At 43.0% G+C, this 26,810-nt stretch overlaps 2 protein-coding genes across 3 annotated transcripts; one reads left to right on the forward strand and one right to left on the reverse strand.

Moving 5' to 3' along the window:
- Positions 1-473: 473 nt before the first annotated feature.
- On the reverse strand, positions 474-8,512 carry LOC118381425 (regulator of G-protein signaling 7-binding protein A-like). Of its 2 annotated transcripts, none has more exons than XM_052479139.1 (6): positions 7,551-8,512; positions 6,215-6,381; positions 3,401-3,531; positions 2,927-3,068; positions 2,768-2,838; positions 474-2,642 (listed from the first exon to the last, which is right to left on the reverse strand). In XM_052479139.1, exons 1-6 carry the CDS (start codon positions 7,698-7,700, stop codon positions 2,551-2,553), a joined length of 753 nt encoding a protein of 250 aa, XP_052335099.1. In that variant the 5' UTR covers positions 7,701-8,512; the 3' UTR covers positions 474-2,550. The 2 variants fall into 2 exon arrangements, with proteins under 2 accessions (XP_052335099.1, XP_052335100.1); XM_052479140.1 differs by lacking the exon at positions 7,551-8,512 and adding an exon at positions 7,145-7,537.
- A 1,635-nt stretch (positions 8,513-10,147) lies between these two features.
- LOC118357954 (trifunctional nucleotide phosphoesterase protein YfkN-like) lies at positions 10,148-14,104 on the forward strand. The gene is made up of 7 exons (XM_035735259.2): positions 10,148-10,441; positions 10,649-11,141; positions 11,256-11,403; positions 11,583-11,748; positions 11,880-12,027; positions 12,276-12,459; positions 12,601-14,104. The coding sequence occupies exons 1-7, from the start codon at positions 10,404-10,406 to the stop codon at positions 12,720-12,722; spliced, it is 1,299 nt and encodes a 432-aa protein (XP_035591152.1). The 5' UTR covers positions 10,148-10,403; the 3' UTR covers positions 12,723-14,104.
- The last annotated feature ends 12,706 nt before the right edge of the window (positions 14,105-26,810 follow it).

Below are 26,810 nucleotides of genomic sequence, written 5' to 3' on the forward strand. Positions count from 1 at the left end.
TCTAAACTGAGCCTTTGAATATGGATGAGAATGATCTTGCTGATACTTAGCTGTATGAGTCTGTCTCCACCCAGTGGATAGAACACTAACTCACAGGAACTTGGGCTTTGGGACCGTTTGGGGGAATTGGTGCATCATGGGACAATGCTCTCGGCAACAGGGAAACAATATCACGATGTTAATAATCTCATTGAGACATGGAACTAGACTGAAAATTGGCTCAAATGTGTATGAAAACTTATAGAAATTAAGCAATCCTATCAATTGATTTGAGCCAGTTGATCATTGTAGTATCATTTAAGAATACTACTATACTACTGATTTGTAGAATTCTGTCTCCCAAAAAATATTTGTCTAGGGCCGATTCAGATTTAGGACATTTTTATTACTTAAATCCATGTTAAATCCAATTATCTCAAGTCTGAGTAGGGCCTATAGAGAATTAAGACAGAGACCAAAAAAACCCACATCAGTCGGTTTAAATAAAAAAGTTTATTAACAATGTAAAATGACATACAGCTTTTTATTTTAGCTTTGACTACAGTACTGTACCTTCTCCATGCCCTACACATATATCACTATTTCTAATAAGCAAGACCTATGCTGAGTCCCCACTACCCGCACAGATTGTGCATTACAAAGGGAAACGTCACCTGCTTATGCCAACCAAGACTTCACCAATCTATCTCAACTTCGAAGATTTTCCAGAGCTCATCGATTGGAGAGTATGTGTATATACATACATAGAGTATGTCTAATGTCTTCATTTATAGATAGATATTGTATGTGCAAAGAAGTTAATAATTTTGTTAGTATTGTATAGTATATTCCTCCTTGAAGATGGAAAGGAAAAGTCAGGTACAGGTGTTTGGTTCATGGAAGACTAAATCAAGGTCAATACAGGAAGTACAGTACAGGAAGTACAGGGTCAGCTAGAAATGGAAAACAGAGAACGAAACTCACAACAGACGTAGTGCACAGACTTTCTCTGCTCTGGAAAAACAGCTCTATGCCTTTTATCTAGTAATGTACATATACAGATCTGCTATCTTAATTTGACTAGTTTTTCACAGCAGGAAAATAATCCTGCAGCAACAGGTCATGTGAATTATTATGTGGATTATAATGAATGGACATTTTTTTGTAGGGGTTGATACATTTTACATTAGGTTAAGTCAAGTCTGACATTTTAAACTGGAAATTACAAACTTTAGAATACTTTTAAAAATGTAAATACACTACAAGTTTTCATTTCCTGCGGAGCAGGAAAATTATCTGTGACCACAGAGTGATCAAATGAAGGGCTTTATTCAGTGCGTATCACGGAAGTTCAGCTTTAAAGCGTGATTGAAAAATCAAAGGCAATGTTAGCGGAGACTGCATTCACAGTAAACGCTGCGTATGTCAACTCAATCGGAAATTACCTTTACATTTAAACTGTGCAATCTTTAACGCTTCAGGGATACAGATTGAATAGAGCCCTAAAATAGCATATCTGTTTACTGCAAGTGTTTAACTTCAATGACCGGTCACATTGGAAAAGTATTGCCACACATGGCAAGTGTCGTACTTGCTAACATTGTTTTTGAAACAAACTTAAGGATCAAATTGTGTCCTACACACAATTCATTAATTCATCAATTCAGCTTTATGGAAGAAACTAAATGTTGACATTGTTTCAAATGGTCTCTCTCTTCCGAAAACCTTTGACAAACGAAAAGGTTGGACTTTTGTACCAAACAAAAAGGTTGGACTTCTGTACCAAACGAAAAGGTTGGACTTCTGTACCAAACGAAAAGGTTGTGTACCAAACGAAAAGGTTGGACTTCTGTACCAAACGAAAAGGTTGGACTTCTGTACCAAACAAAAAGGTTGGACTTCTGTACCAAACGAAAAGGTTGGACTTCTGTACCAAACAAAAAGGTTGGACTTCTGTACCAAACGAAAAGGTTGGACTTCTGTACCAAACGAAAAGGTTGGACTTCTGTACCAAACAAAAAGGTTGGACTTCTGTACCAAATGAAAAGAAATATGAATATGAAAAGAAATATAAAATATATGTTTTGACTATTGGTTTCATTACATTGCAATTACAATTTATCTTTGTATTACAAAATAAAATTATAAAATGGGGTAGCCTTTTCAACAAAGAGAGAATTGGATTGTATTGGATATTGGAAATGGCAGTAATATAGTGGTGGGAGACACAAGTGGTGAAGGATTGTGGTTAATGGTGTCTTTGTTGCCGCAGTAGCACTTTACGTGCAGTGTTGCCCATGACACATTACAAAATATTTAATTCTATGCTCTTTCCTTTATGGGGCACTGTTATGATAACTGTCAATATCTTATGACACCATGTCATAATGCAAATAAATATATTGGTCGTGACATGCAAATACTGTATGTCATTCCAGTTGACAAAGCTTTTATAGCTTGTCTTTTGACACTTGAATTATGATGTGCATAGGACACTTTATGGATGTGCCATGAACAACACTTCAACTTAAGCATTACCGTTCCTGCCTTCAACCCAGGAGGGCAGGCCCCTTAGCTGGTTACCAGGCAACAGAGCCCAAAGAACCGTCTCTTCCTCTGTCGGACCAGTGGGTAGGGAGTTAGGTTCAGCAAGCTGCTGTCATCTGGGTACAAACAGAGATACGCCCATTACATGTCCAAACTAATCTCAAAGTAATTTTAACTGTGTATCTAACTCGCATAAGATCCAAGCATAGAAACCATGTGAGCGCCCCTGTGGAGGCCCTACCTTGGTTCTTCAGTGGTAAAGGCATCGCCTCCCTGAGTTTACTGAGAAGGTTCTTCATCTCTCTCATGTCCCTATGAAATCATATTCACGTTGTGTTCATGTGTGTTTTGCTAATGCACACAGAATTATAATAATAACACACACACACAGTGGGCCCACCTCTCAGTATTGTCTATGTCTGTGGTGACCAGCCAGCAGAGCTGATGACAGTCCATGGGGGAGGAGGTGTCTTCTAGAATGGGGATGTCTGAGCTCTCATCCACCTTACCGTCAATCCTGGGAGGCCCACAGCAATCCTTCCCTGGAACACACACACACACACACACACACACACACACACACACACACACACACACACACACACACACACACACACACACACACACACACACACACACACACACACACACACACACACACACACACACACACACACACAAACACACACACACACACACACACACACACTATTAATAATAGTAGTGTAATAGTCATTACATGTTTTACACAATAAACAGTGAATTGTAGCTCAAAATAGCTCAGTTAGGATCCCGTTAGGCTTCATGTTTCTGGCTATAATAGTGATTTCAGGTTATAACGTTGCTATGTCATTTTATGTCAGGCATTCCCTACCTTTCCTGTGGAGCTGCAGGGATCCCAGCAGACAGACAGACTTTAGCATCTCTGTGATGTACATCTCCAGACAGCACTGCAGCTGGATGAAGAGCCTGCAGATCTCTGGGTGAATCTCTCCGTCCTCAGGCCTGTGAGGGCAACACAAAAATGCCAGTCAACATCGGGATTACCCATGATAAGGCATAATACTCTGTCTGCTTGCACAAAACTTTGCTTTACATCTACAATGTTCCTTTATCACAAGGATTACATAAAAGTCCTACATAATTAAAAACTATATGACATTTTTTCAATTGAGATAAGGTGACAGTTCAACAACGTCTGGGAAGCCATGTTGAGTTCCTAAGGTTCAGCCAAAACGACAGACCTGAGGGAACAGAGAGAGTATTTCCACCTCTTCACACATAGCATCAGTCCATTTTGTACATGAAGATTCAAAATAGCTTGGATTAAGCTTGGGAAATGTGGGGACGTAGTTCTTTTTCTTGCTTTTTAGGCTTCAAAGGCCCATCACAGTCGTAATTATGTTTTTCCTGTGTTTTGTTTCATATTGTACAACAGCTGATGAAACTAACATTGTAAAAGTGTGGAAAATGTTGATCAGTGTTATTTCATTAATAGTTTCTGGTTTAAAATACAATCTACTCAGGACATTATAATCAGCAGGTGTTGCATGGGTGAAGTTTTGGCTTGCCTGGTAACATCTCCAGGCAGTATAAATTGTAATAGACCAACAACAAAAAGAGTTCCAAACCTCTTTGTCAATAATCTCTCCCTATTAGACCCCTCCCCCGCTTTGGTATCCTCCCTCACCCCACTTAGACCACTCCCAGACAGTCCTAGCAAAACTCTTGGTTCAGACAAGATTTTTTGGCTAAAAAGCTATTTTTGTTTATTTTTGACCATTTTAATGTAAAACGATTACGGTAACGTACTGAATTGATTTGATATTGAGATTAAAAAAAGCTGCATTGGACCTTTAAGTCTTTTTCACATGAGACTTGACCTGATTTTGTTCCAAAAGCCTTCTACTCCTCTCTGTAACTAGCATGGTCCCAGATCTGTTTGTGCCATCATGCCACTCCTTGCCACTCTGCATGAAAAGGAGTGGCAAGGAGTAGCATGATGGCGCAAACAAACTGGTACCCAGACTCATCTGTAAATGCCGAGATAATGTTTTTGTGTGTTAATTGGATTTTTCATGCATTTAATGCTTCTTACATTTCTCACAAAAAGCACATTTGCTCTCTCAATCAGCTTTGTGTTTCCTGTCAGAGTGCTGCTAGCTGGCTAAAGTACTGCTGTCATCAATACCATCCTTCTGCTTATCGGATTTCCTCTGGCATATTGGAGAGGTCAGGCATCACTCAGACAGACAGACAGACAAACAGACAGACAATGGTGAGACTAGGGTTTTAGTTTGGGGGGAGGGGGATTATAAAAAGGTAAAGTTTTATGAGGAGGGGTCCAGTCATGCTGTATGATTCATGCTAACACAGCCATCTTATCAGAGTGTCTCTGAGTGTCTCCATGTGTCTCTAAGCTCTGAGAGGGGCCCAGGCTGTCACAGGTGTGGCTCACTACCCCAGCCAAGATGCACATGCCCTGTCATGCGTGTGACACGCAATGAAAGATACACATTCTGAGATCTCTTAAAAGACACTGCAAGAGGATTCATTATTAAATGGATAGGTTATAGCAAGGGCGAGTACAAACGTCCACATTTAACGACACAATATTATCATATCGTAACAAAATGATGGGGAACTGAAGAGGCAATGCTTTATTTAGAGCTAGTTCATGCGCGTTAACATATAAATTGAGCCAGTTTGCTGTAGCAGGAATATAATCCTGCAGCAAAAGTAAAAGAGTTATTATGTGGATTATAATTAATGAAAAAAAATGTAGGGGTTCATTCAGTACATTTTCCGTATGGGAAAATCAAAGTGGAAATTACAAACTTCAGAAGCCTTAAACCTCAAATACACTACAAGTTTATTTGATCACTTTGTCGTAGTTCCCCTGCGATAGAGTGATCAAAATCAAATTAAGATCTTACATCTGTAGGAAGACTAGAAACCTTCCACAGAGATCTATGTATAAGAGAAGTAGAAACTATATAACGGGTACTGAAAATATCTGAAAAGCTGGTCGATAACCTGTAATGTTAACAAGTCATGTTGTTAGCAGCAGGTTTACAAAGTTAAATTAAAGCTAAATTCTCCAAAGAGGTAATACTGCTTTCTCTCAAAAATGTCCTTGGTCTGGCACTGCCCCAAAATCCACAGACCAACTCCATTACTGTCTGAATCAACTCCAAGCTCAGTGGAACTCTTCTGCAATACTGTAGCCAAATGTCCAACTCCCAAGCAGCAGGTTTAAGTATAGCAGGTCAGTATCACACTCAGAGACTAGGATAGCCCACTAAACTGTAGAAGTGCATGATCTCAAATGCTCTCACCAGTCTCTCTCTCTCTCTCTCTCTCTCTCTCTCTCTCTCTCTCTCTCTCTCTCTCTCTCTCTCTCTCTCTCTCTCTCTCTCTCTCTCTCTCTCTCTCTCTCTCTGTCTCTCTCTCTCTCTCTCCTATTACTCTACGTTTCTCTGTTATATCCTTCATCCTTCATAAGACAGAAAAATACATGCAAATTACAACCCTGTACAGACCAAGATTTCAGTGCTCAAACAGGCCACTCTAGACTGAAACCTAAGTTACATTTCCAAAAAGAGGTCTTTATAGAAGCCTGTGGCCCATGTCTGTGAAATTGCCCCAACGCTGTCTTTCAGCCCCAAGGACAGCGACCGCTACTTACCCTGAAATGACTGTCAGGCTCTGGTTTGCGGCTCTCGCCATCTCGCAGCCTTTAGTTCGGGTCTTGTGCATCTCGGCCCGTAACGACGGGCAGTCGACAGAGATCTCGCCAATGGAGATGACCAGCTCACGATACAGCGCCACAAGCGTGTTAAACTCCTGCACAATCTGAGAAATAAAAAGGATACCAAAATGATCTGGACCTAGAATTTCCTCTGTCGCGAGCCCCAGCGAGACCTTGCAATGTTCTTCCATATAGGTTAACTAATGCGGGCTATTGCAAACATATGTGCCTTTCTGATGGGGAATTGTTAGAATTTCATAAGCAGACACACTTGCAATATAGGCCACCTTGTGACAGCAGGTGCCAGAACAACGTAGGTTATCAGATAAATTGTCATCTTATATTCCCAGGTAGGCTGTCAATTTAGCAGCTTTAGTTTTTTTCATTGGTGCCACAATTAATATTTCGGCACTACAAGTTCAAAAACTAGGTTACCCTAGCCATTCAGCACCATCCTGCTTATGGACATCAACCATCTTTCAGTCGATCGTTTCTCTATACTAGAGCTTGAATAAATTGACTGCCATTTCCAAAAAAACATTGATCCCTGGACAGGGGTATTAGGCTTTTCTAACCTCCAAGATACAAAATATAGTCTAATCAATATTGATACCTAAAAACATTACGATATGCATAGGATATGAAATGACACATAGAATGTCTATTTTAAAACGAATCAATTAGTCATAGACGACAACCCCGTATGATAAATTCGGCTATGTGCATCGAATTAGAGCATAGGATCCTTAGGATGGGACAACGCTCGAGACTCAGACACGTTCTGCTGTTCTTCCCGTGATGAGACTTAGTGACGTTTACTGATGTATGTGAGGGGAGAGAATGTATTATGGACGTTTCTGCCAGCACCTGTCAAATCAGTGGCCGTCTTCGTCCATCAAACAGAGCCCGTTAGACAACTTTGTAATGTGGGCGATACTGGAGATCACACCAAATCACCGTCAGACAGGCTTTCATCACTTGATGCTCCAAAATGCAAATCGCACTCAGTGATAAAGAAGGGGTATAAAAACATGAGCAGGTCAAATTGTCTTCTCTGCAACAACAGCAACGCAAATGTATATAATTTCCCCTACACAATACATAGAAAAGTGGAGAGGGGGGTTCAGTTTGTTACCGTTTAAACAGCCAACATCAGTGCAAATTCATGAAATGAGTTAAAGAAAGAAAGGGTGAATGAATACACGACTAGCTGCATCATTTCCTGTAGAGGAAATACGCACTGTGGGCTACATGTCACAAGTTCCATACCCACCATTCTGCAGTCCGCCACGGCGCGCTGGGCTTTGCGGGTGCTCTCCGTGCTCTCCCTCCTCTCCGGGTCTCGGTAGGGAGCCTTGCCGATCTGGAAGATGTTCCCGGCAGATCTGGGGCGGTTCTTGCGCCCATTCGGTGCAGAACTCATGCATACACATCCACTAATAAAACAGCTCTAATACAGAACGTTGTTAATCTACGTCCCCCTAAACTCCACCACCACCTATTGGCCGATATCCTGGTCTATCTATCGTTTGTGGTGTCGAAACCTCTCCAGTAGGATATATCCTAAAACGGATAGGATAGATAGTTTATCTGTGGTGTATTACTGCTCTCTCTCTCTCTCTCTCTCTCTCTCTCTCTCTCTCTCTCTCTCTCTCTCTCTCTCTCTCTCTCTCTCTCTCTCTCTCGCTCTCTCTCTCTCTCTCTACCGTCTAAGAAGAATAATATATTTTTACAGGCTGCCGTCAGAGCGCAGAAGTACCGGATGAGCGCCTGCGACTCCTCTCCGCATTGCCTCGACTGCAAAGGGGGCGCGAGTCACCTTCACTCCAGCAGTCCAACTGATGGTATACGGTAACCGTAGCCTATACACACACGCGACCCGGGGTCCAACAAGCTGAGGCGTCCTTCCTCGCGCACCGCAGCTGTGATGGTCCGTAGAAAGCAATCACTGGTATTCGCAAAATGCAACCATTTCTTATAATTGTGCGTTTCCATTAAACACGGAGAATACGGCTTGAGGAGGGTCTTCGGCAATGTAGCTATGCAAACATTCCCTTTTGGAAAATCAAAAATGTTGCGAAACGTCCAAATAAAGAAAGCTATGTAACTTCAGGCAATGATAACACTTGCTTAATCACTAGGCCTACTAGAAACAGAGAGGAAAGCAATTTCTGGTTGCCAAGATGCTGAATTTGTTCCCAAGGTCTTTTTCTTCGAGTGTCTTCAGCCGAGTGTATCTAACCTTGCCTTGGTGAGGCAGGAGACAAGCAGTTGCTACAGGCCTGACGTGGCTGGCAACACTGCACACCCATAGGACAGGAATACTAATAGGACCCAGCAAACCAGAGCCTAGACTCGGGTAAAATTCTCATTAAATGTATTCTCATTAAATAGCCTAGGCATTGCCTAGTCTAGCACTACCATGGGAAATGGTTACACTATGAAACAATTCATTATATTTGCAAAAATTCGTCAAAGGTATTAGATACAATTGCAGTGTCCACAGTGCTACAATACCGCTTGGACGTGGAGCTGTCCAGTTGCTGAAATCCCACGCGCAGTTTTTCGTAGGATAATTAGTCGGTTCTAATTTCTTATGTAACATATAATTAAACAAATTTAACCAAGACTCGCAATAGCCTAAACATTTGCAATTGTGCGATATTGGATTACCTAGGCCTGCTTTAGCCCTTTCCTGCAGTCAATGACCAAAAGCGCCTCTTTGGCCTCATGGGTGGAATGTTATTCATATATTTCATAATTTCATAATTCATTTAAAAAAAGCATTACTTCGAAAATCTGGTGTTTCTATGTCAAAGAGTTTTGTTATATTTCAGTCACCTGTGATGTATTTGAAATGTAATATTGGGATGCAATCTCAAAATGTAATACTTTTTAACTCTATATCTGACATGGTACAGTGTCTTCTTTTTTAAGTCAATAACCATGTGTGTGAGGTGTATACTTTTGTTTCGAAGTAGATTTGTTTAAGACTACCAATAATGACTCTATGTGACCCTGATTTAGCCCACTGCAGTAATTAACCAAATGGTAGAAATGCCCGAGGTTATTTGTTTATTGCGTTCGTGCTCTCCTCTTCAGGGTGCGCGACCGTTTATCTCCAAGGAGACACGTTCGAGTTCGCTTAACTGTGTCATCTGAGCAAAAAGGAGAAAGAGCAAGTTCTGCAACAATCACTAAAAGTAGCCTAATAAAACATGGATGAATATCTTTTAAGTTTGGAAACAAATGTGACTTGTAACAAACCAGAAGTAGTTCTCACTATTTTACACTTCAATGATGTGTACGAAATAGAAGCAAGACCAGAAGAACCCGTTGGCGGTGCTGCAAGGTAAAGTTTAGCTAATCCTAGCAAGCTAACGTTAGTTAGCGAGTCTCGAAAGGAAATGTAGGCTTAACATTAACTTTAACATCAGTTGCCTTGATCCAGCCTTGTTGAAACTTCACTTTATCTAGCTTTGGGCAATCTAACTGGTCTTGTATAGGATACATTAGAATTTCACAAAATGAAATGTTGGCTATGGTTTTCTCCACCCCAGGTTTGCCACTGCTCTAAAAGTATTCCAGTCGCTGAATCCTTTAGTAGTTTTCAGTGGTGACTGTTTGAGCCCTTCTTTGCTAAGCACAGTCACCAAGGGAAAGCACATGGTAGATGTTCTAAATAAATTAGGAGTCCATTGTGCGGTGTATGGTAAGTGTGTCTCTCCAACCATGCATTACTATTTCATTGTATACACACAAATGATCCAGAGAACATCCATTTATACAAGTGCAAAACACATAGAGAACTCTCTCTTTTATGACCTTCTCTTTCTCTTTCTCTCTCTCTCTCTCTCTCTCTCTCTCTCTCTCTCTCTCTCTCTCTCTCTCTCTCTCTCTCTCTCACACACACACACACACACACACACACACACACACACACACACACACACACACACACACACACACACACACACACACACACACACACACACACACACACACACACACACACACACACACACACACACACACACACACAACTTTATGTATTTTCATTGTCCTCTTCTAAGGAAATCATGAGTTTGATTTCGGTGTGGACCACTTGGAAGAGCAGACAAAAAATATGACCTTCCCATGGTTCCTCAGCAATGTGTACGACAGGTCAGTTTCACCTTGCAATACTATATGACGGTGGGTTAACACAGTTCTGAGCACTGTACTTCTCAATTTTCAATGCATCTTCTGTTGTACCTGAAGGACTATTGGTTTGCAGGACAATGCGAAGCAACGCTACTTTTGTTCTATGTTGTTTTGCTTCTAGTGTATTATTTCAATGTGAACAAACAAATTCAAATTGTTCTCTCAAAGGTTCACCCATGAAACGCTGGGCCATGGCATGGTCAGCAGCATCCTGGAGTGGAACAGCCTAAAGATCGGTGTCATGGGCCTGGTAGAGGAGGACTGGTTGGATACCCTGGGCACTGTGGACAAGAACAACATCCACTACACAGACTATGTGGAGACAGCTGATCACCTTTCTGCTGAGCTGAGGGACAAAGGGGCTGACCTGGTCATCGCAGTCACACACATGAGGTGGCGTAATGACATCAGGCTAGCATCCGAGTCCAACGGTGTGGATCTCATCCTGGGAGGACATGACCATGAGTACGGGGTTCTGGAGGTCAATGGGATTCTGATCGTAAAGAGTGGCTCAGAGTTCAGGTACCTGTCAAAGATTGACGTTGTGAAGGACCAGGATGGAACGTTCAAGTACACCTGTGAAAAGAGAGCTACAATGAGAGACCTTGAGGAAGATGCGGAAATCAAACAGATTGTGAAAGGATACACTGATAATATGCAGGTGAGTATTATCTTACAGCTTGATCAGCCACACAGCCTAGTGTGTGTTTGTGTTAGTAGCCAGCCCAGATGCCACTAAGATGATGTTTTATGAATTTATGTCACTCTGTCTCAGCATATGCTTGGAGAGGTCCTGTGCCACACAGACGTGACCTTGGATGGACGCTGCGCCACCGTGAGACGAGCAGAGTGCAACCTGGGTAATCTGATCACCAACGCCATGCTGGAGGCCACTCATGCGGAAGCGGCGATTTTAAACTCAGGTTATTACACCTTCCATTCATTTTTTGTTCCAGTCATAAGCATAGTTTAGGTTTATTTATTAAATATTGCCTGCATATTTGATTTCAGAATTTAAAAAAAAATTGTGCAGAGTTGTTCAATTCTGAAAAAGTTTGGCACCCAGGTCTGTCTGTTGAATCATGATTCTGTTCCTGTATAGGTACTCTGCGATCTGATCGCTTGCACCCGGCTGGTCCCCTGACCATGCATGACCTGCTGCAGATCCTGCCACTAAAGGACCCAGTGCTGGTGGTGGAGGCCACTGGGCAGCAGCTCTACGAAGGCCTGGAGAACGGGGTCAGCATCTACCCTGATTTAGATGGAAGGTAGCGCACTGGAACACACTGAAAAGGCACCAAAACCACATTATGAGTGAACTGGTTTTATTGTAGTTACTGCTTTATTCTCACAGGAAAAGCAATCACAATCGTTTTTGACACAATATGTATGTTTCCAGATTTCCCCAGGTCTCAGGGATTCAGTTTGGCTTTAATCCCAATGGAAAACCTGGACACAGAGTCATCGCTAAGACAGTGAAGGTTCAAGGCAAGAGTCTAGATAGAGACAGAAAATATGCGGTGGCCATGAAAGAATTCTTAACTAAGGTAGGGTATAGTCTTCAGCTTCATATTAGCACACTCAGCCACAGCTACTGGAATAGTGTTGTACATTTTCCCTACATTATAAACAACAAATAAAATCATCCATTAGTTAGCAGCGGAGGATGCAGTGTTTTTAAGTGGACAGGTTAAACTGTCTCCTCACAGCAGTATAGCAAGCAGCCATGTTGGCATCAGAGCGAAATAAACATTGACAATATCCTCCTTTATATAATCTCTTGTTTTGTGCACAGGGCAAAGATGGCTACACTATGTTCAGAAGCTGTCCTCATAGGCACGACATAGAGAATGCTCAGATCCTGTCGACCATCCTCATCAACCACTTTGAGTCTGGCCAGATCGTCAGAGGCACGAAGAGGTGCATGTCTGGCCACAGGATGGGCCTCATCAAGGTGTCCAGCAGCCCCTCTGTGTCTGGTGAGCACAGCTGCCTCATTCATTTGTTAATTCATTCAGATAAGGAATTTCTTATTCAATATGTCCTGCTTTCCATTGTTGTGCTGATCACATCTGTGAATGACAGCTAACCTGGAGTGTGTATTGATGATGTTTCTGCAGCCATTGAAAGTACCAAGAGTGAGAATCTGGAGGGAGAGGAGGTGGGAGTGGCTGTGGTACCCGGAGTGGAGGGCAGGATATTCCATGTCTACCCTGAGGGCCAATCAGAAACAGAAGGCTAACAGTGGGTAGGGCTGTTCCTCATCAGATAATTTCACAGAGCAACTCAGCCTCCATAGTCACAGTGTAAGCCAGGGGAAATTACATCAAGTTTCACATCTCTCATCTGCCTCTTGCTTTTTATCAGCCTTATAAACAGGCGGACTGTCAATGATCGCTCAGACAGCAACATGAGATGAAGTAATCCATTACTTGTATTACTGTTGAAGTAATCCATTACTTGTATTACTGTTGAAGTAATCCATTACTTGTAGTACTGTTGAAGCAATCCATTACTTGTAGTACTGTTGAAGTAATCCGTTATTTGTAGTACTGTTGAAGCAATCCATTACTTGTAGTACTGTTGAAGTAATCAATTACTTGTAGTACTGTTGAAGTAATCCATTACTTGTAGTACTGTTGAAGTAATCCATTACTTGTATTACTGTTGAAGTAATCCATTACTTGTAGTACTGTTGAAGCAATCCATTACTTGTAGTACTGTTGAAGTAATCCGTTATTTGTAGTACTGTTGAAGCAATCCATTACTTGTAGTACTGTTGAAGTAATCAATTACTTGTAGTACTGTTGAAGTAATCCATTACTTGTAGTACTGTTGAAGTAATCCATTACTTGTATAACTGTTGAGGTAATCCACTACTTGTAGTACTGTTGAAGCAATCCATTACTTGTAGTACTGTTGAAGTAATCCATTACTTGTAGTACTGTTGAAGCAATCCAGCAGCAAGCAGTCCTTGAAGTTGTAAATACCATTTTTTGACATGACTCAAAATTATACCACATTTTTCCCCTTGTCAATACAGTTGAATATTGACAACTAATATATTACAGAAAAGGTATTTATTTTGAATGATCATTTTGTGGCATATATTGTGGCAATGTATAAGGATTTGAACGGAGAAGGAGGAGCAATAGTGTACATGTGCTCATGACAACATTATAGTAAAAAGGAAATGAATTGAAGAAAACTCACCACTGTGTTTTTGTGTTAAAACCACCCCTGACTTCCTTTTAAAAGAGATAGTCTCGGTCAATGTGCAAGGCCATTCTTCTTCATAACAAATTATATCTTGACAACATCACAATGTTGGGTGAATGAATCAGTGATTCCCTGCTTCTACCGTTGAAAGAACCCGGCTGTAAACGGATGATAATGTGGCGTATTATATGGCCTATACTGTTTGGGGACTTTCTGGTCATGCTCCAAGGCTTGACATCACTTCTTTTTGCCACTTGTCCCCAGGACAAGTAGGACGGAAGTTTTAGTTGTCTGAAAGCTTAAAGGGACTTGTCCAAAAAAAATCTGTAACACCATATTAAGTGTTTATAAATAAAAATACATCTGTAACACCATATTAAGTGTTTATAAATAAAAATAATTCCATCAACATTTCTATGGTGGTATTTTGGCTAGGCTAGGCTACTTTGAAACAAGGTAAGACATGCTTACATAAAATGTCCAGATTTTAAACAATCAAGTTTATGGTTAAGTAGTTTCAAAATGCTGACCATCTCTGCTCAGATTCAAGGTGGTTGATGTGCAACAGGCACTGTCCTTCACTCTCTGGTTCACTCTCTCAGCCGTCTTCAGAAGGCAGGGAAGAAGAAGTAGCAGAGAAAGTAGAAGATGAAGTCGATGACCCAGTTGACAGAGTAGAAATACTGTATACAATGTCGAAGCCCCAGCCGTGAGAATCGTTCTCAAAGTCCATGGCGTCCCCCAGTTCAGTGGGGGAACTGACACCTGGCAATCGCACTAGCTTGCCTTTGGAAACCTGGAGAGGGGTTAGAATGACAGGAGAAAATCTGGTTATTCCAACTTTTGGTCAGACTTTATTCGGATAGTCCGGATTTCTATACTATCAACAAACTATGTGTTGATAATCAACTGCTTGCTAATGTTAGGGATAGGTTTAGGGTTAGGGTAAGGATTAAGTTTATGGTTAGGATAAGGGTTAAGGTTAGGGTTAGAGCTAGGATTAGTAGCTCAGTCCTGTGTATGTAACGGTTGTCATAGGTGGAAGAAGGTGAAGAGGACCAAGGTGCAGAGTGGTACGTATTCATAATAACTTTAATCAAGATGAATACTGAACAAAAAAACAACACACCGACAAACAAACAGTTCTGTAAGGTGCAACAAAACACTGACCAGAAAATAACTACCCTCAACCCATAGTGGGAAAACAGGCTGCCTAAGTATGGTTCTCAATCAGAGACAACGATTGCCAGCTGCCTCTGATTGGGAACCATACCAGGTCAAACACATAGAAATACAAAACCTAGACCACAAAACATAGAATGCCCACCCCAACTCACGCCCTGACTCAAAGTAAAACAGAGATATAAAAAAGGAACTAAGGTCAGGACGTGACAGTACCCCCCATGTGGACCCCACTCCACCTTAGTCTGGGCCTACGTCGGTGGTACCTTTGGAGCGGCGACCCTCGCCCCGACCCCGGACTGGGGACTGTGAAGGGTGACTCTGGCAGCACCGCCGGAGTTAAGGGCGACTGGCAGCGCCGGAGTGAAGGGCAATTCTGGCAGCTCCGGAGTGAAGGGCGACTCTGGCAGCGCCGGAGTGAAGGGCGGCTCTGGCAGCTCCGGAGTGAAGGGCGGCTCTGGCAGCGCCGGAGTGAAGGGCGGCTCTGGCAGCTCATGACTGACGGGCGGCTCTGGCAGCTCCTGACTGACGGGCGACTCTAAGGTCAGGACATGACATTGTAGCTCAATTGGTAGAGCTTAGCGCTTGTAACGCCAGGGTTATGGGTTCAATTTAAAATGTATGCACTCAGTTGCTCTGGATAACAGCATCTACTAAAATGTAAAAATGTAGATAGTTAGTTGAAATGTTACTGATAGTCTGTAGATAGTCTGTAGAGAATCTTCAGATGGACTATCCAAATAAATCTGTGTGTACGTTAATCAAGTACACAGTAAGTGATAAATAATAATGACGTAATCATTGCATATTGGTAATAAATAAATACATTACCATGTGGTTATCTTATTGGCCATCTCCATTTAGATATTACATTTTATTTCCGACTGTAAAATAAAGTTGAACTATTATGTTTTCTCATTCATCTCTATAGAGAGATAACAACACTCACCTCCGAAAATACGGATGAGTGTCCTGCAGCTCTGGAGCGGCCATTTTGCACAGCTTGCCTTCTGGAAAGTCTGTTTGGGTGGGAGGTATATCCTTGCTGTGTGGTGCTGTGTGGTTCAGCTCTGCAACACATAGACACAGAACAAGGACCTTCCTTGTTAACTATCTGATAATCTTAGTAGCAAACACTATTACAGTTTATCTCTAACTATTTGGGTAGATTCTGGTTAGACATTTGCACTTTTTTATTCATGTGTGATACATACAGGAGTCAACATTTATTTGGAGGCAAAATAAGTGCTTGATTTGAAGTAGTTCAAGGTGCTCTGTCTCCCTCTGTCTCTCCCCTCAGACAGCTACAGTTGTCCCCATTGTGACCTTGGCCTGGATAATCAGCAAAATAATCTCATCTAAAAACCATGCTGTCCAATCATCGTCAAGCACCCTTAATGTGTTTGAGGTTCTCACCAGTACAGTCTCTCTGCTTTCTGTGGGGTTAGCCCTCAGCACACAAATCAGCTGCATTCAATCACCTAACACAATGCATCTGTAATCAGTGTATAACAACTAATAGTTTATATTTCTGACTCATGTTAACGTAGGTAGGGCAAAGGAAGCAAGCAAGGCCCAGTCTATATAAGCTTAGCTGTGGCAGGTTTAACCCATTTTGAAATCTGCCTTTATTCAGTCCTTAGCCCTCAATCATATTAATGTGTTGTAAACAGAAGGCCCAGTTTAATTTTCTCTCATTGGTCTGAATGACTCATCTGGTCAGTGCTAGACCCAAGGTGTGTAATACTCCCTAGAGGACTCTCTGCAGGAGGGTAGTGAAGCAATGCACAGAGTAATAACTGCATGATCAACAACACAGATAGTAACAGCTCCCTAATTCCCCATGACCACACAAGTAAGTTTGTTTAAATCTGTTCATCGTCTATACATCATGAATTGTCATAAATGCAGTACCAGTTTTCCAAAATTGAATAGCATGACATGACATTTCATTTCGTGGACAGTGATAACTGTGGCTTGTCTTTGAGTACAGTAGAACAGTATGTTCCAATTCTCTACAATGATTTCCTTTCCTTATCTTTGTCCCTTTGTGATCACTGATAGGTGGAAGTACTGGATGGTTCCTGGCCTATTCTTTGGCATATGACTAAAAGAGTAGAAGCAGTGGAATGACAGGTAGACAGACAGGTAACCAGGCTAGATGGCAGGGCAGTGCACAGACCTTTCAGGTGGCAGGTGGAATGACAGCTAAACAGACTGGTACCCAGGCTAAGATGGCAAGGCCGTGCACAGACCTTTCAAGTGGCAGGTGGAATGACAGCTAAACAGACTGGTACCCAGGCTAGATGGCAGGGCCTTGAACAGACCTTTCATGTGGCAGGTGGAATGACAGCTAAACAGACTGGTACCCAGGCTAGATGGCAGGGCCGTGCACAGACCTTTCAGGTGGCAGGTGGAATGACAGCTAAACAGACTGGTACCCAGGCTAGATGGCAGGGCCGTGCACAGACCTTTCATGTGGCAGGTGGAATGACAGCTAAACAGACTGGTACCCAGCCTAGATGGCAGGGCCGTGCATAGACCTTTCAGGTGGCAGGTGGAATGACAGCTAAACAGACTGGTACCCAGGCTAGATGGCAGGGCCGTGCATAGACCTTTCAGGTGGCAGGTGGAATGACAGCTAAACAGACTGGTACCCAGGCTAGATGGCAGGGCCGTGCACAGACCTTTCAGGTGGCAGGGGCTTTAAATGAGAAAAGGGCACCACCCCATTTTTTTTGTAACTATCACAACATACTAACTGCCTCTGCAGTGAACATTTTGACATTTTTGATCATAAGACTATTGCTGCAACAACACCCTCACTCATCATAAATTGTAAGCAGCTACCCACTGGGCACAGAAGTCAATGCATTGTCTAGTCCACGTTGGTTCAATGTGGATGTGGAAACAACATTGATTCAACCAGCATGTGTCCAGCGGGTAATTAAAGTGCATTCTAAAGACATGATTGACATGGGGAACAGAGGGTAGTGTGTCAGCTGATCATTGATGTTGATGATTGATGTAAATCTGCTAGTTAGCCAGCTCACTGATTGTGATTTATCTTAAATGTTCTTAAAAAATAACTTCATAATATAGCCTCATATTTCTAATCTTCTAACTCATGATACAGTATGGGGCTGGCTGGCTAGTGGCATGTGTGGGATATTTTAGTACATGGTGGTCAGCTAGAGTCTCGACTACCTGTGTTCAGTGCTAAATTTGTAAATCGGGAGGCGCTGGAGCAAAAAGTGAGCATGAGAGGGGGGTGACCTGGGGAGCTCTGAGGTACAGATACAAAGAATTCCCCTCTATAATAAGGCATTGCATGCATATAATAACATTTGCATAGTGGTATAGAGCAGTAGAGTAGAGTCGCTTACAGAACTTGGATACAAAAACGTGTCCTTTTACAAACACATTTCATGCAATTCTAGGTCATTTTACTGTACATGACAAGAGACATTGGCAGAATCTTTTCATGCGGCACAAATAATTGAAAGGACAGGCTTCTTTGACACTGCCAAACTGAGAATCTGAGAGAAATAAAAGCAACCACGTTGTGAATCCATCAATAGCCCCGGCATAGTTCTGTGGAGACACACACATTGTACAAGAGTAAAAAATTATTATAGTACTAAATAAAAGTGTTCCGGTTTCACTGACTGCAGCCGATGCCCTTGTGACAAAAAGCCTATCTCTCTTGTTTTATGTTGAAAAGCAATGTTCTCTCAATAGGGCTATTTGGAAGTTGATAAAATATTTTGGTAGCCTGCAGCAGTCAGATTAGAGTCTTCTCTTTTCAGCAGGAGCCATTTGTTTTCCAGACTGTGTTTTTCCGCGATTGTATTTTAAATATTGCGAAAGGTGTATTTTGTCTGCATGCTGTTCACTGACCGGTTTGCCGTGTATTCCCGACTGCAGGCTATTCCCGTGTTATTGGGCTACAATAACACAGCTAGGCAATTTCTTAAAGGACGCTACTGATCCTCTGTGGCTAAATTATAGGCCTTCTCATGGTGTAGTATTCTGAATGATTTAATTAATTTCTGAACAGACAGCAGTCATTCTATAACTTTGGCAAATGTATTTAAATCAGGGATGGACAACTTTGATGGGGGTTGGGGGCCACAGAAAAAAAAAACAGAACTTATACATTTTGCCATGGGGCAGAGAGAATACTTAGCCATTTTATAACTCATTTCATGCAATTCTACTAATTTTGCCATGGGCTGTAGAGAAACATTTGCAGTTTTACAGCAGATTTCCTGAAATTGCACACATTGTGCTATAGGGTGGAGGCAAATGTTTTGCAGTTTATAACTGATTATCAAGGGGCCCCACCCCGGTCGGTAATTCAACCATGCTTGCTACAAGTTTAGATAGTTGGCCACTAGACTAATTTATAGAACAAAAAAAGAACACGAGGGTTATATGAGGTTTGTAATCATTGTATAATTGTATCATTATCATTATTTCAAAAGAACAGGATAAAAAAATATCAACAGATAACCAGTTGGGTTCCTGTGGAACTCTAGGACCAAAACTCTAGGACAGAAAATGGTCCATTGTGTATTTCCGTTTGCAGAATATTTACATAAAGCCTGCAATAAAAGAAAAAGGGCTACCTATAACTAAATAGTACAAATATTGATCTTCTATGTGGTTAATGGTGTGTGTATATAGAATGTGTATAGGCTTGTTTCCCATATGAATCGTTTCTTTGTGTCAGACTGGGTTCAAGTGACATCTGTTTCTATTTTTTTCTTCTGTATTTATTTGTCTGTTTATGGTATGTATGTACAGTTGAAGTCGGAAGTTTACATACACCTTAGCCAAATACATTTAAACTCAGTTTTCACAATTCCTGACATTTAATCCTAGTAAAAATTCCCTGTCTTAGGTCAGTTTGTCACGACTAGTCAAGGTGGGTGGAATCAGGCGCAGAGAGCAAATAATGAATAAAGGTTTATTCTCCGGTGAACAACAAATAAACACAGAAAATATATATAATATAATATATATATATAAACAGGGTGAAAAATATCCAAAACAGGAATTTACAGACAAACCGGAGGAAAAAAACACAGACAGCCGAAACGAAATGTCAAAAACAAACAATCCCGCACAAAACAAGGGCGGGACAACCTACATTAAATACAGATACTAATTAACTAACACACAGGTGAAAACAATCAGACAAAACCAACAGATAACCGAAAAGGGATCGGTAGTGGCTAATAGGACGGTGACGACGACCGCCGGCCACAGCCCGAACGGGCAGGAGAGCCAACCTCGGCGGAAGTCGTGACACAGTTAGGATCACCACTTTATTTTCAGAATGTAAAATGTCAGAATACAAGTACAGAGAATGATTTATTTAAGCTTGTATTTCTTTCATCACATTCCCAGTGGGTCAGAAGTTTACATAAACTCAATTAATATTTGGTAGAATTGCTTTTAAATTGTTTAACTTGGGTCAAACGTTTCTTTCCACAATCTTCCCACAATAAGTTGGGTGAATTTTGGCCCATTCCTCCTGACAGAGCTGGTGTAACTGAGTCATGTTTGTAGCCCTCCTTGCTCGCACATGCTTTTTCAGTTCTGCCCACACATTTTCTATAGGATTGAGGTCAGGGTTTTGTGATGGCCACTCCAATACTTTGACTTTGTTGTCCTTAAGCCATTTTGCCACAACTTTGAAAGTATGCATGGGGTCATTGTTCATTTGAAAGACCAATTTGCGACCAAGATTTAAATTCCTGACTGATGTCTTGAGATGTTGCTTCAATATATCCACATAATTCTGCCATCTATTTTGTGAAGTGCACCAGCCACTCCTGCAGCAAAGCACCCCCACAACATGATGCTGCCACCCCCGTGCTTCACGTTTGGGATGCTGTTCTTTGGCTTGCAAGTCTCCCCCTTTTTCCTCCAAACATAATGATGGTCATTATAGCCAAACAGTTCTATTTCTGTTTCATCAGACCAGAGGACATTTCTCCAAAAAGTACTATCTTTGTCCCCACGTGCAGTTGCAAACCGTAGTCTGGCTTTTTTATGGCGTTTTTTATGGCTTGGTACCCTCAAGCGTTTGGACATTGCTCCCAAGGATGAACCAGACTTGTGGAGGTCTACAATTTTTTTCTGAGGTCTTGGCTGATTTCTTTTGATTTTCCATTGATGGCAAGCAAAGAGGAACTGAGTTTGAAGGTAGGCCTTGAAATGTATGTATGTATGTATGTATGTATGTATGTATGTATGTATGTATGTATGTATGTATGTATGTATGTATGTATGTATGTATGTATGTATGTATGTATGTATGTATGTATGTGTATATATGCAGTGTCTATGTATATATGTATGTATATTATTTTACTGCTCTAGGGATATAATTGTTGTTTGGATAACCTTATTGACTATTATGTATTGATGTTTTTTTTGTGACGCGCACTGCACTGCAGAGAACGCCGGAAGATGAATTATCATTGAATTACCATAGTGAATTATTGTAATGTTTGTTAATGTGTCAATTAATCCCATAAGGGATGGGTTACCAACTGGCGGTTTGACACAAAGAAAAATGTATTAATTAATTCAACAACAAAAAATAATGAATTCATTCGGTGTAATAACATAACACAACCCATCCAAGATCAAGGTTAAGTTCAAGGTCAGGTCTTAATAGTGGCAGTCCTTTGACAAGAATATTCAAATAGATGCTGATGAGTTGTACTCCTGAAGACTGAGAGAAACACCTTGCCATGTTAATAATATATCCTTTGACCTCTAAACTTGTAGAAAAGGATTCCAAGGGGGTTCGTTCTTCAGCTGTCTCCATAGAAGAACCCTTTTTGGTTCCAGGTAGAGAACTTCATTTGTGTCATTTGTCTATAATGTGTTCTATTCCCCTGATATTCTATTTCATGAAGCTCTATTTGATGTGTGGATGTCACGCCTTGGTCATAGTATTTTGTGTTTTCGTTATATATTTGGTCAGGCCAGGGTGTGACATGGGTTTAAAATGTTGTGTTTCGTATTGGGGTTTTTGTAGGCATTGGGATTGCGGCTGAGTAGGGGTGTAGCATAGGTTTGGCTGCCTGAGGCAGTTCTCAATCAGAGTCAGGTGATTCTCGTTGTCTCTGATTGGGAACCATATTTAGGTAGCCGGGGTTTCACTGTGTATTTCGTGGGTGATTGTTCCTGTCTCTGTGTAGTTGTTCACCAGACAGGCTGTATAGGTTTTTCACGTTCCGTTTGTTGTTTTGTGTATATTTAGTTATTTCATGTATCGTCTTTTCGTCATTAAAGAACATGAGTAACCACCACGCTGCATTTTGGTCCGACTCTCTTTCGACAAACGAACGCCGTTACAGAATCACCCACCACACCCGGACCAAGCAGCGTGTCAACAGGCAGGAGCCGCAGGAGAGGCAACAGAGGCAGCAGCAGCAGGAGCAGCAGCAACTACAGTGGGAGAGGCTGCACTACTTGGAGAAATGGACTTGGGAGGAGATTCTGGACGGAAAAGGACCATGGGCACAGCCTGAAGAATATCGCCGCCCCAAGGAAGAACTGGAGACGGCTAAAGCGGAGAGGCGCTGGTATGAGGAGGCAGCACGGCGACGCGGATGGAAGCCTGAGAGTCAGCCCAAAAAATGTATTGGGGGGGGGGCTTACAGGGAGTATGGCTATGCCAGGTAGGAGACCTGCGCAAACTCCCTGTGCTTACCGGGGGGCTAGAGAGACCGGGCAGGCACCGTGTTATGCTATGGAGCGCACAGTGTTTCCAGTGCGGGTGCATAGCCCGGTGCGGTTCATACCAGCTCTTCGTATTGGCCGGGCTAGAGTGGGCAGCGAGCCAGGTAAGGTTGGGCAGGCTCGGTGCTCAAGAGCTCCAGTGCGCCTGCACGGTCCGGTCTATCCAGAGCCACCTCCAAACACCAGTCCGCCGGTGGCAGCTCCCCGCACCAGGCTTCCTGTGCGTGTCCTCGATCCAGTACCACCAGTTCCAGCACCATGCACCAGGCCTTCAGTGCGCCTCGCCTGTTCAGCGCAGCCAGCACTTTCCCCCTCTCCTGCGCTGCCGGAGCCTCCTGCCTGTTCAGCGCAGCCAGAGCTGCCAGGTTGCATGGAGCAGCTAGAGCTGCCAGTCTGCATAGAGCAGCCAGAGCTGTCAGTCTGCATAGAGCTGCCAGTCTGCACAGAGCTGCCAGTCTGCATGGAGCAGCCAGAGCTGCCAGTCTGCATGGAGCAGCCAGAGCTGTCAGCCTGCAAGGAGCAGCCTGAGCTGTCAGTCTGCATGGAGCAACCTGAGCTTTCAGTCTACATGGAGCAGCCAGAGCTGTCAATCTGCATGGAGCAGCCAGAGCTGATAATCTGCATGGAGCAGCCAGATCTGCCAGTCTACATGGAGCAGCCAGAGCTGTCAGTCTGCATGGAGCAGCCAGAGCAGCGAGATCCGCCAGTCAGCCATGATCTTCCAGATCTGCCAGTAAACCAGAATCTTCCAGATCCGCCAGCCAGCCAGGATCTACCGGAAATAACTACCTGCCTGAGCTTCATCTCAGTACTGGGCTTCCCCTCAGTCCCGGGCTGCCCCTCAGTCCCGGGCTGCGCCTCAGTCCCGAGCTGCCCCTCAGAGCTGTCAGTCTGCATAGAGCTGCCAGTCTGCACAGAGCTGCCAGTCTGCATGGAGCAGCCAGAGCTGCCAGTCTGCATGGAGCAGCCAGAGCTGTCAGCCTGCATGGAGCAGCCTGAGCTGTCAGTCTGCATGGAGCAACCTGAGCTGTCAGTCTGCATGGAGCAGCCAGAGCTGCCAGTCTGCATGGAGCAGCCAGCGCTGTCAGCCTGCATGGAGCAGCCTGAGCTGTCAGTCTGCATGGAGCAACCTGAGCTGTCAGTCTGCATGGAGCAGCCAGAGCTGCCAGTCTGCATGGAGCAGCCAGAGCTGCCAGTCTGCATGGAGCAGGCAGAGCTGCCAGTCTGCATGGAGCAGCCAGAGCTGTCAGTCTGCATGGAGCAGCTGAGCTGTCAATCTGCATGGAGCAGCCAGAGCTGCCAGTCTGCATGGAGCAGCCAGAGCTGCCAGTCTGCATGGAGCAGCCAGAGCTGTCAATCTGCATGGAGCAGAGCTGTCAATCTGCATGGAGCAGCCAGATCTGCCAGTCTACATGGAGCAGCCAGAGCTGTCAGTCTGCATGGAGCAGCCAGAGCAGCGAGATCCGCCAGTCAGCCATGATCTTCCAGATCTGCCAGTAAACCAGAATCTTCCAGATCCGCCAGCCAGCCAGGATCTACCGGAACTAACTACCTGCCTGAGCTTCATCTCAGTACTGGGCTTCCTCTCAGTACTGGGCTTCCTTTCAGTACGGGGCTTCCCCTCAGTCACGGGCTGCCCCTCAGTCCCGAGCTGCCCCTCAGTCCCGAGCTGCCCCTCAGTCCCGAGCTTCCCCTCAGTCCCGAGCTTCCCCTCAGTCCCGAGCTTCCCCTCAGTCCCGAGCTGCCCCTCAGTCCCGAGCTGCCCCTCAGTCACGAGCTGCCCCTCAGTCACGAGCTGCCCCTCAGTCACGAGCTGCCCCTCAGTTCAGTGGGGTCCTGGGTGAGGACTATTAGGCCATGGTCGGCGGCGAGGGTGGATTATCCCAGGACGCGAAGGGGAGGAACTATGACATTAATGCAGTGGGGTCCACGTCCCGAGCCGGAGCCGCCACCATGAACCAATGCTAGGCCTATATTATCGCATAATTCCAATGTAGTCTTCTGACAAAATGAATGTCAGTTAGTCCAGAATTTAGTTTCTACTGCATATCACAAGTTTATACAGTAACATACTGATGAATCAAAGCTTTTTAATAGAGAATTGCATTGAGCCAGTTTGCTACAGAAGGGGAATAATCCTGCAGCAACTGCAAATGTGAATTATTATGTGTAATATAATGAATGGACATTATTTGTAGGGGTATAATTTTTGGGGGATATTGAATTTGGCCTTTACTACTAAAGCCCATAGAAACTCAATGAATAACACATTTATAAATGCCAAAAAAGACAGTGAAAAAATGAATAATGAGGAATAAGGTTTGGAAGTGTCTGTCCTATATCTAGAAGATATACGAAAGCTATGTATATATATATATATATATATATACAGTGGGGAGAACAAGTATTTGATACACTGCCGATTTTGCAGATTTTCCTACATACAAGTCATGTAGAGGTCTGTATTTTTTATCATAGGTACACTTCAACTGTGAGAGACGGCATCTAAAACAAAAATCCAGAAAATCACATTGTATGATTTTTAAGTAATTCATTTGCATTTTATTGCATGACATAGGTATTTGATCACCTACCAACCAGTAAGAATTCCGGCTCTCACAGACCTGTTAGTTTTTCTTTAAGAAGCCTTCCTGTTCTCCACTCATTACCTGTATTAACTGCACCTGTTTGAACTCGTTACCTGTATAAAATACACCTGTTCACACACTCAATCAAACAGACTCCAAACTCTTCACAATGGCCAAGACTAAAGAGCTGTGTAAGGACATCAGGGACAAAAATTTAGACCTGCACAAGGCTGGGATGGGCTACAGGACAATAGGCAAGCAGCTTGGTGAGAAGGCAACAACTGTTGGCGCAATTATTAGAAACTGGAAGAAGTTCAAGATGACGGTCAATCACCCTCGGTCTGGGGCTCCATGCAAGATCTCACCTCGTGGGGCATCAATGATCACGAGGAAGGTCAGGGATCAGCCCAGAACTACATGGCAGGACCTGGTCAATGACCTGAAGAGAGCTGGGACCACAGTCTCAAAGAAAACCATTAGTAACACACTACGCCGTCATGGATTCAAATCCTGCAGTGCACGCAAGGTCCCCCTGCTCATGCCAGCGCATGTCCAGGCCCGTCTGAAGTTTGCCAATGACCATCTGGATGATTCAAAAGAGGAGTAGGAGAAGATCATGTGGTCTGATAAGACAAAAATAGAGCTTTTTGGTCTAAACTCCACTTGCCGTGTTTGGAGGAAGAAGAAGGATGAGTACAACCCCAAGAACACCATCCCAACCGTGGAGCATGGAGGTGGAAACATTCTTTGGGGATGATTTTCTGCAAAGATGACAGGATGACTGCACCGTATTAAGGGGAGGATGGATTTGGCCATGTATCGCGAGATCTTGGCCAAAAACCTCATTCCCTTAGTAAGAGCATTGAAGATGGGTCGTGGCTGGGTCTTCCAGCATGACAACAACCCAAAACACACAGCCAAGGCGACTAAGGAGTGGCTCTGTAAGAAGTATCTCAATGTCCTGGCGTGGCCTAGCCAGTCTCCAGACCTGAACCCAATAGAAAATCTTTGGAGGGAGCTGAAAGTCCGTATTGCCCAGCGACAGCCCCGAAACCTGAAGGATCTGGAGAAGGTCTATATGGAGGAGTAGGACAAAATACCTGCTGCAGTATGTGCAAGCCTGGTCAAGAACTACAGGAAACGTATGATCTCTGTCATTGCAAACAAAGGTTTCTGTACCAAATATTAAGTTCTGCTTTTTTGATGTATCAAATACTTATGTAATGCAATAAAATGCTAATTAATTACTTAAAAATCATACAATGTGATTTTCTGGATTTTTGTTTTAGATTCCGTCTCTCACAGTTGAAGTGTACCTATGATTAAAAAAATTACAGACCTCTACATGCTTTGTAAGTCGGAAAACCTGCAAAATCGGCAGTGTATCAAATACTTGTTCTCCCCACTGTGTATATACAGTATATATATTTTGCACATATATAACCCCTTTTTTTGGGTAGTACCAGAACTATGTCCATACTTCAATAAATGTTTTAAACTGGCACATACCGGTTACCTTCAGACAAGTCCAGTGACACTTGTGGGGGTTGTAGAGAACACCACGGAGAACACAA

Source organism: Oncorhynchus keta, chromosome 25, assembly GCF_023373465.1.
Source record: "Oncorhynchus keta strain PuntledgeMale-10-30-2019 chromosome 25, Oket_V2, whole genome shotgun sequence".
Lineage (NCBI taxonomy): Eukaryota > Metazoa > Chordata > Actinopteri > Salmoniformes > Salmonidae > Oncorhynchus > Oncorhynchus keta.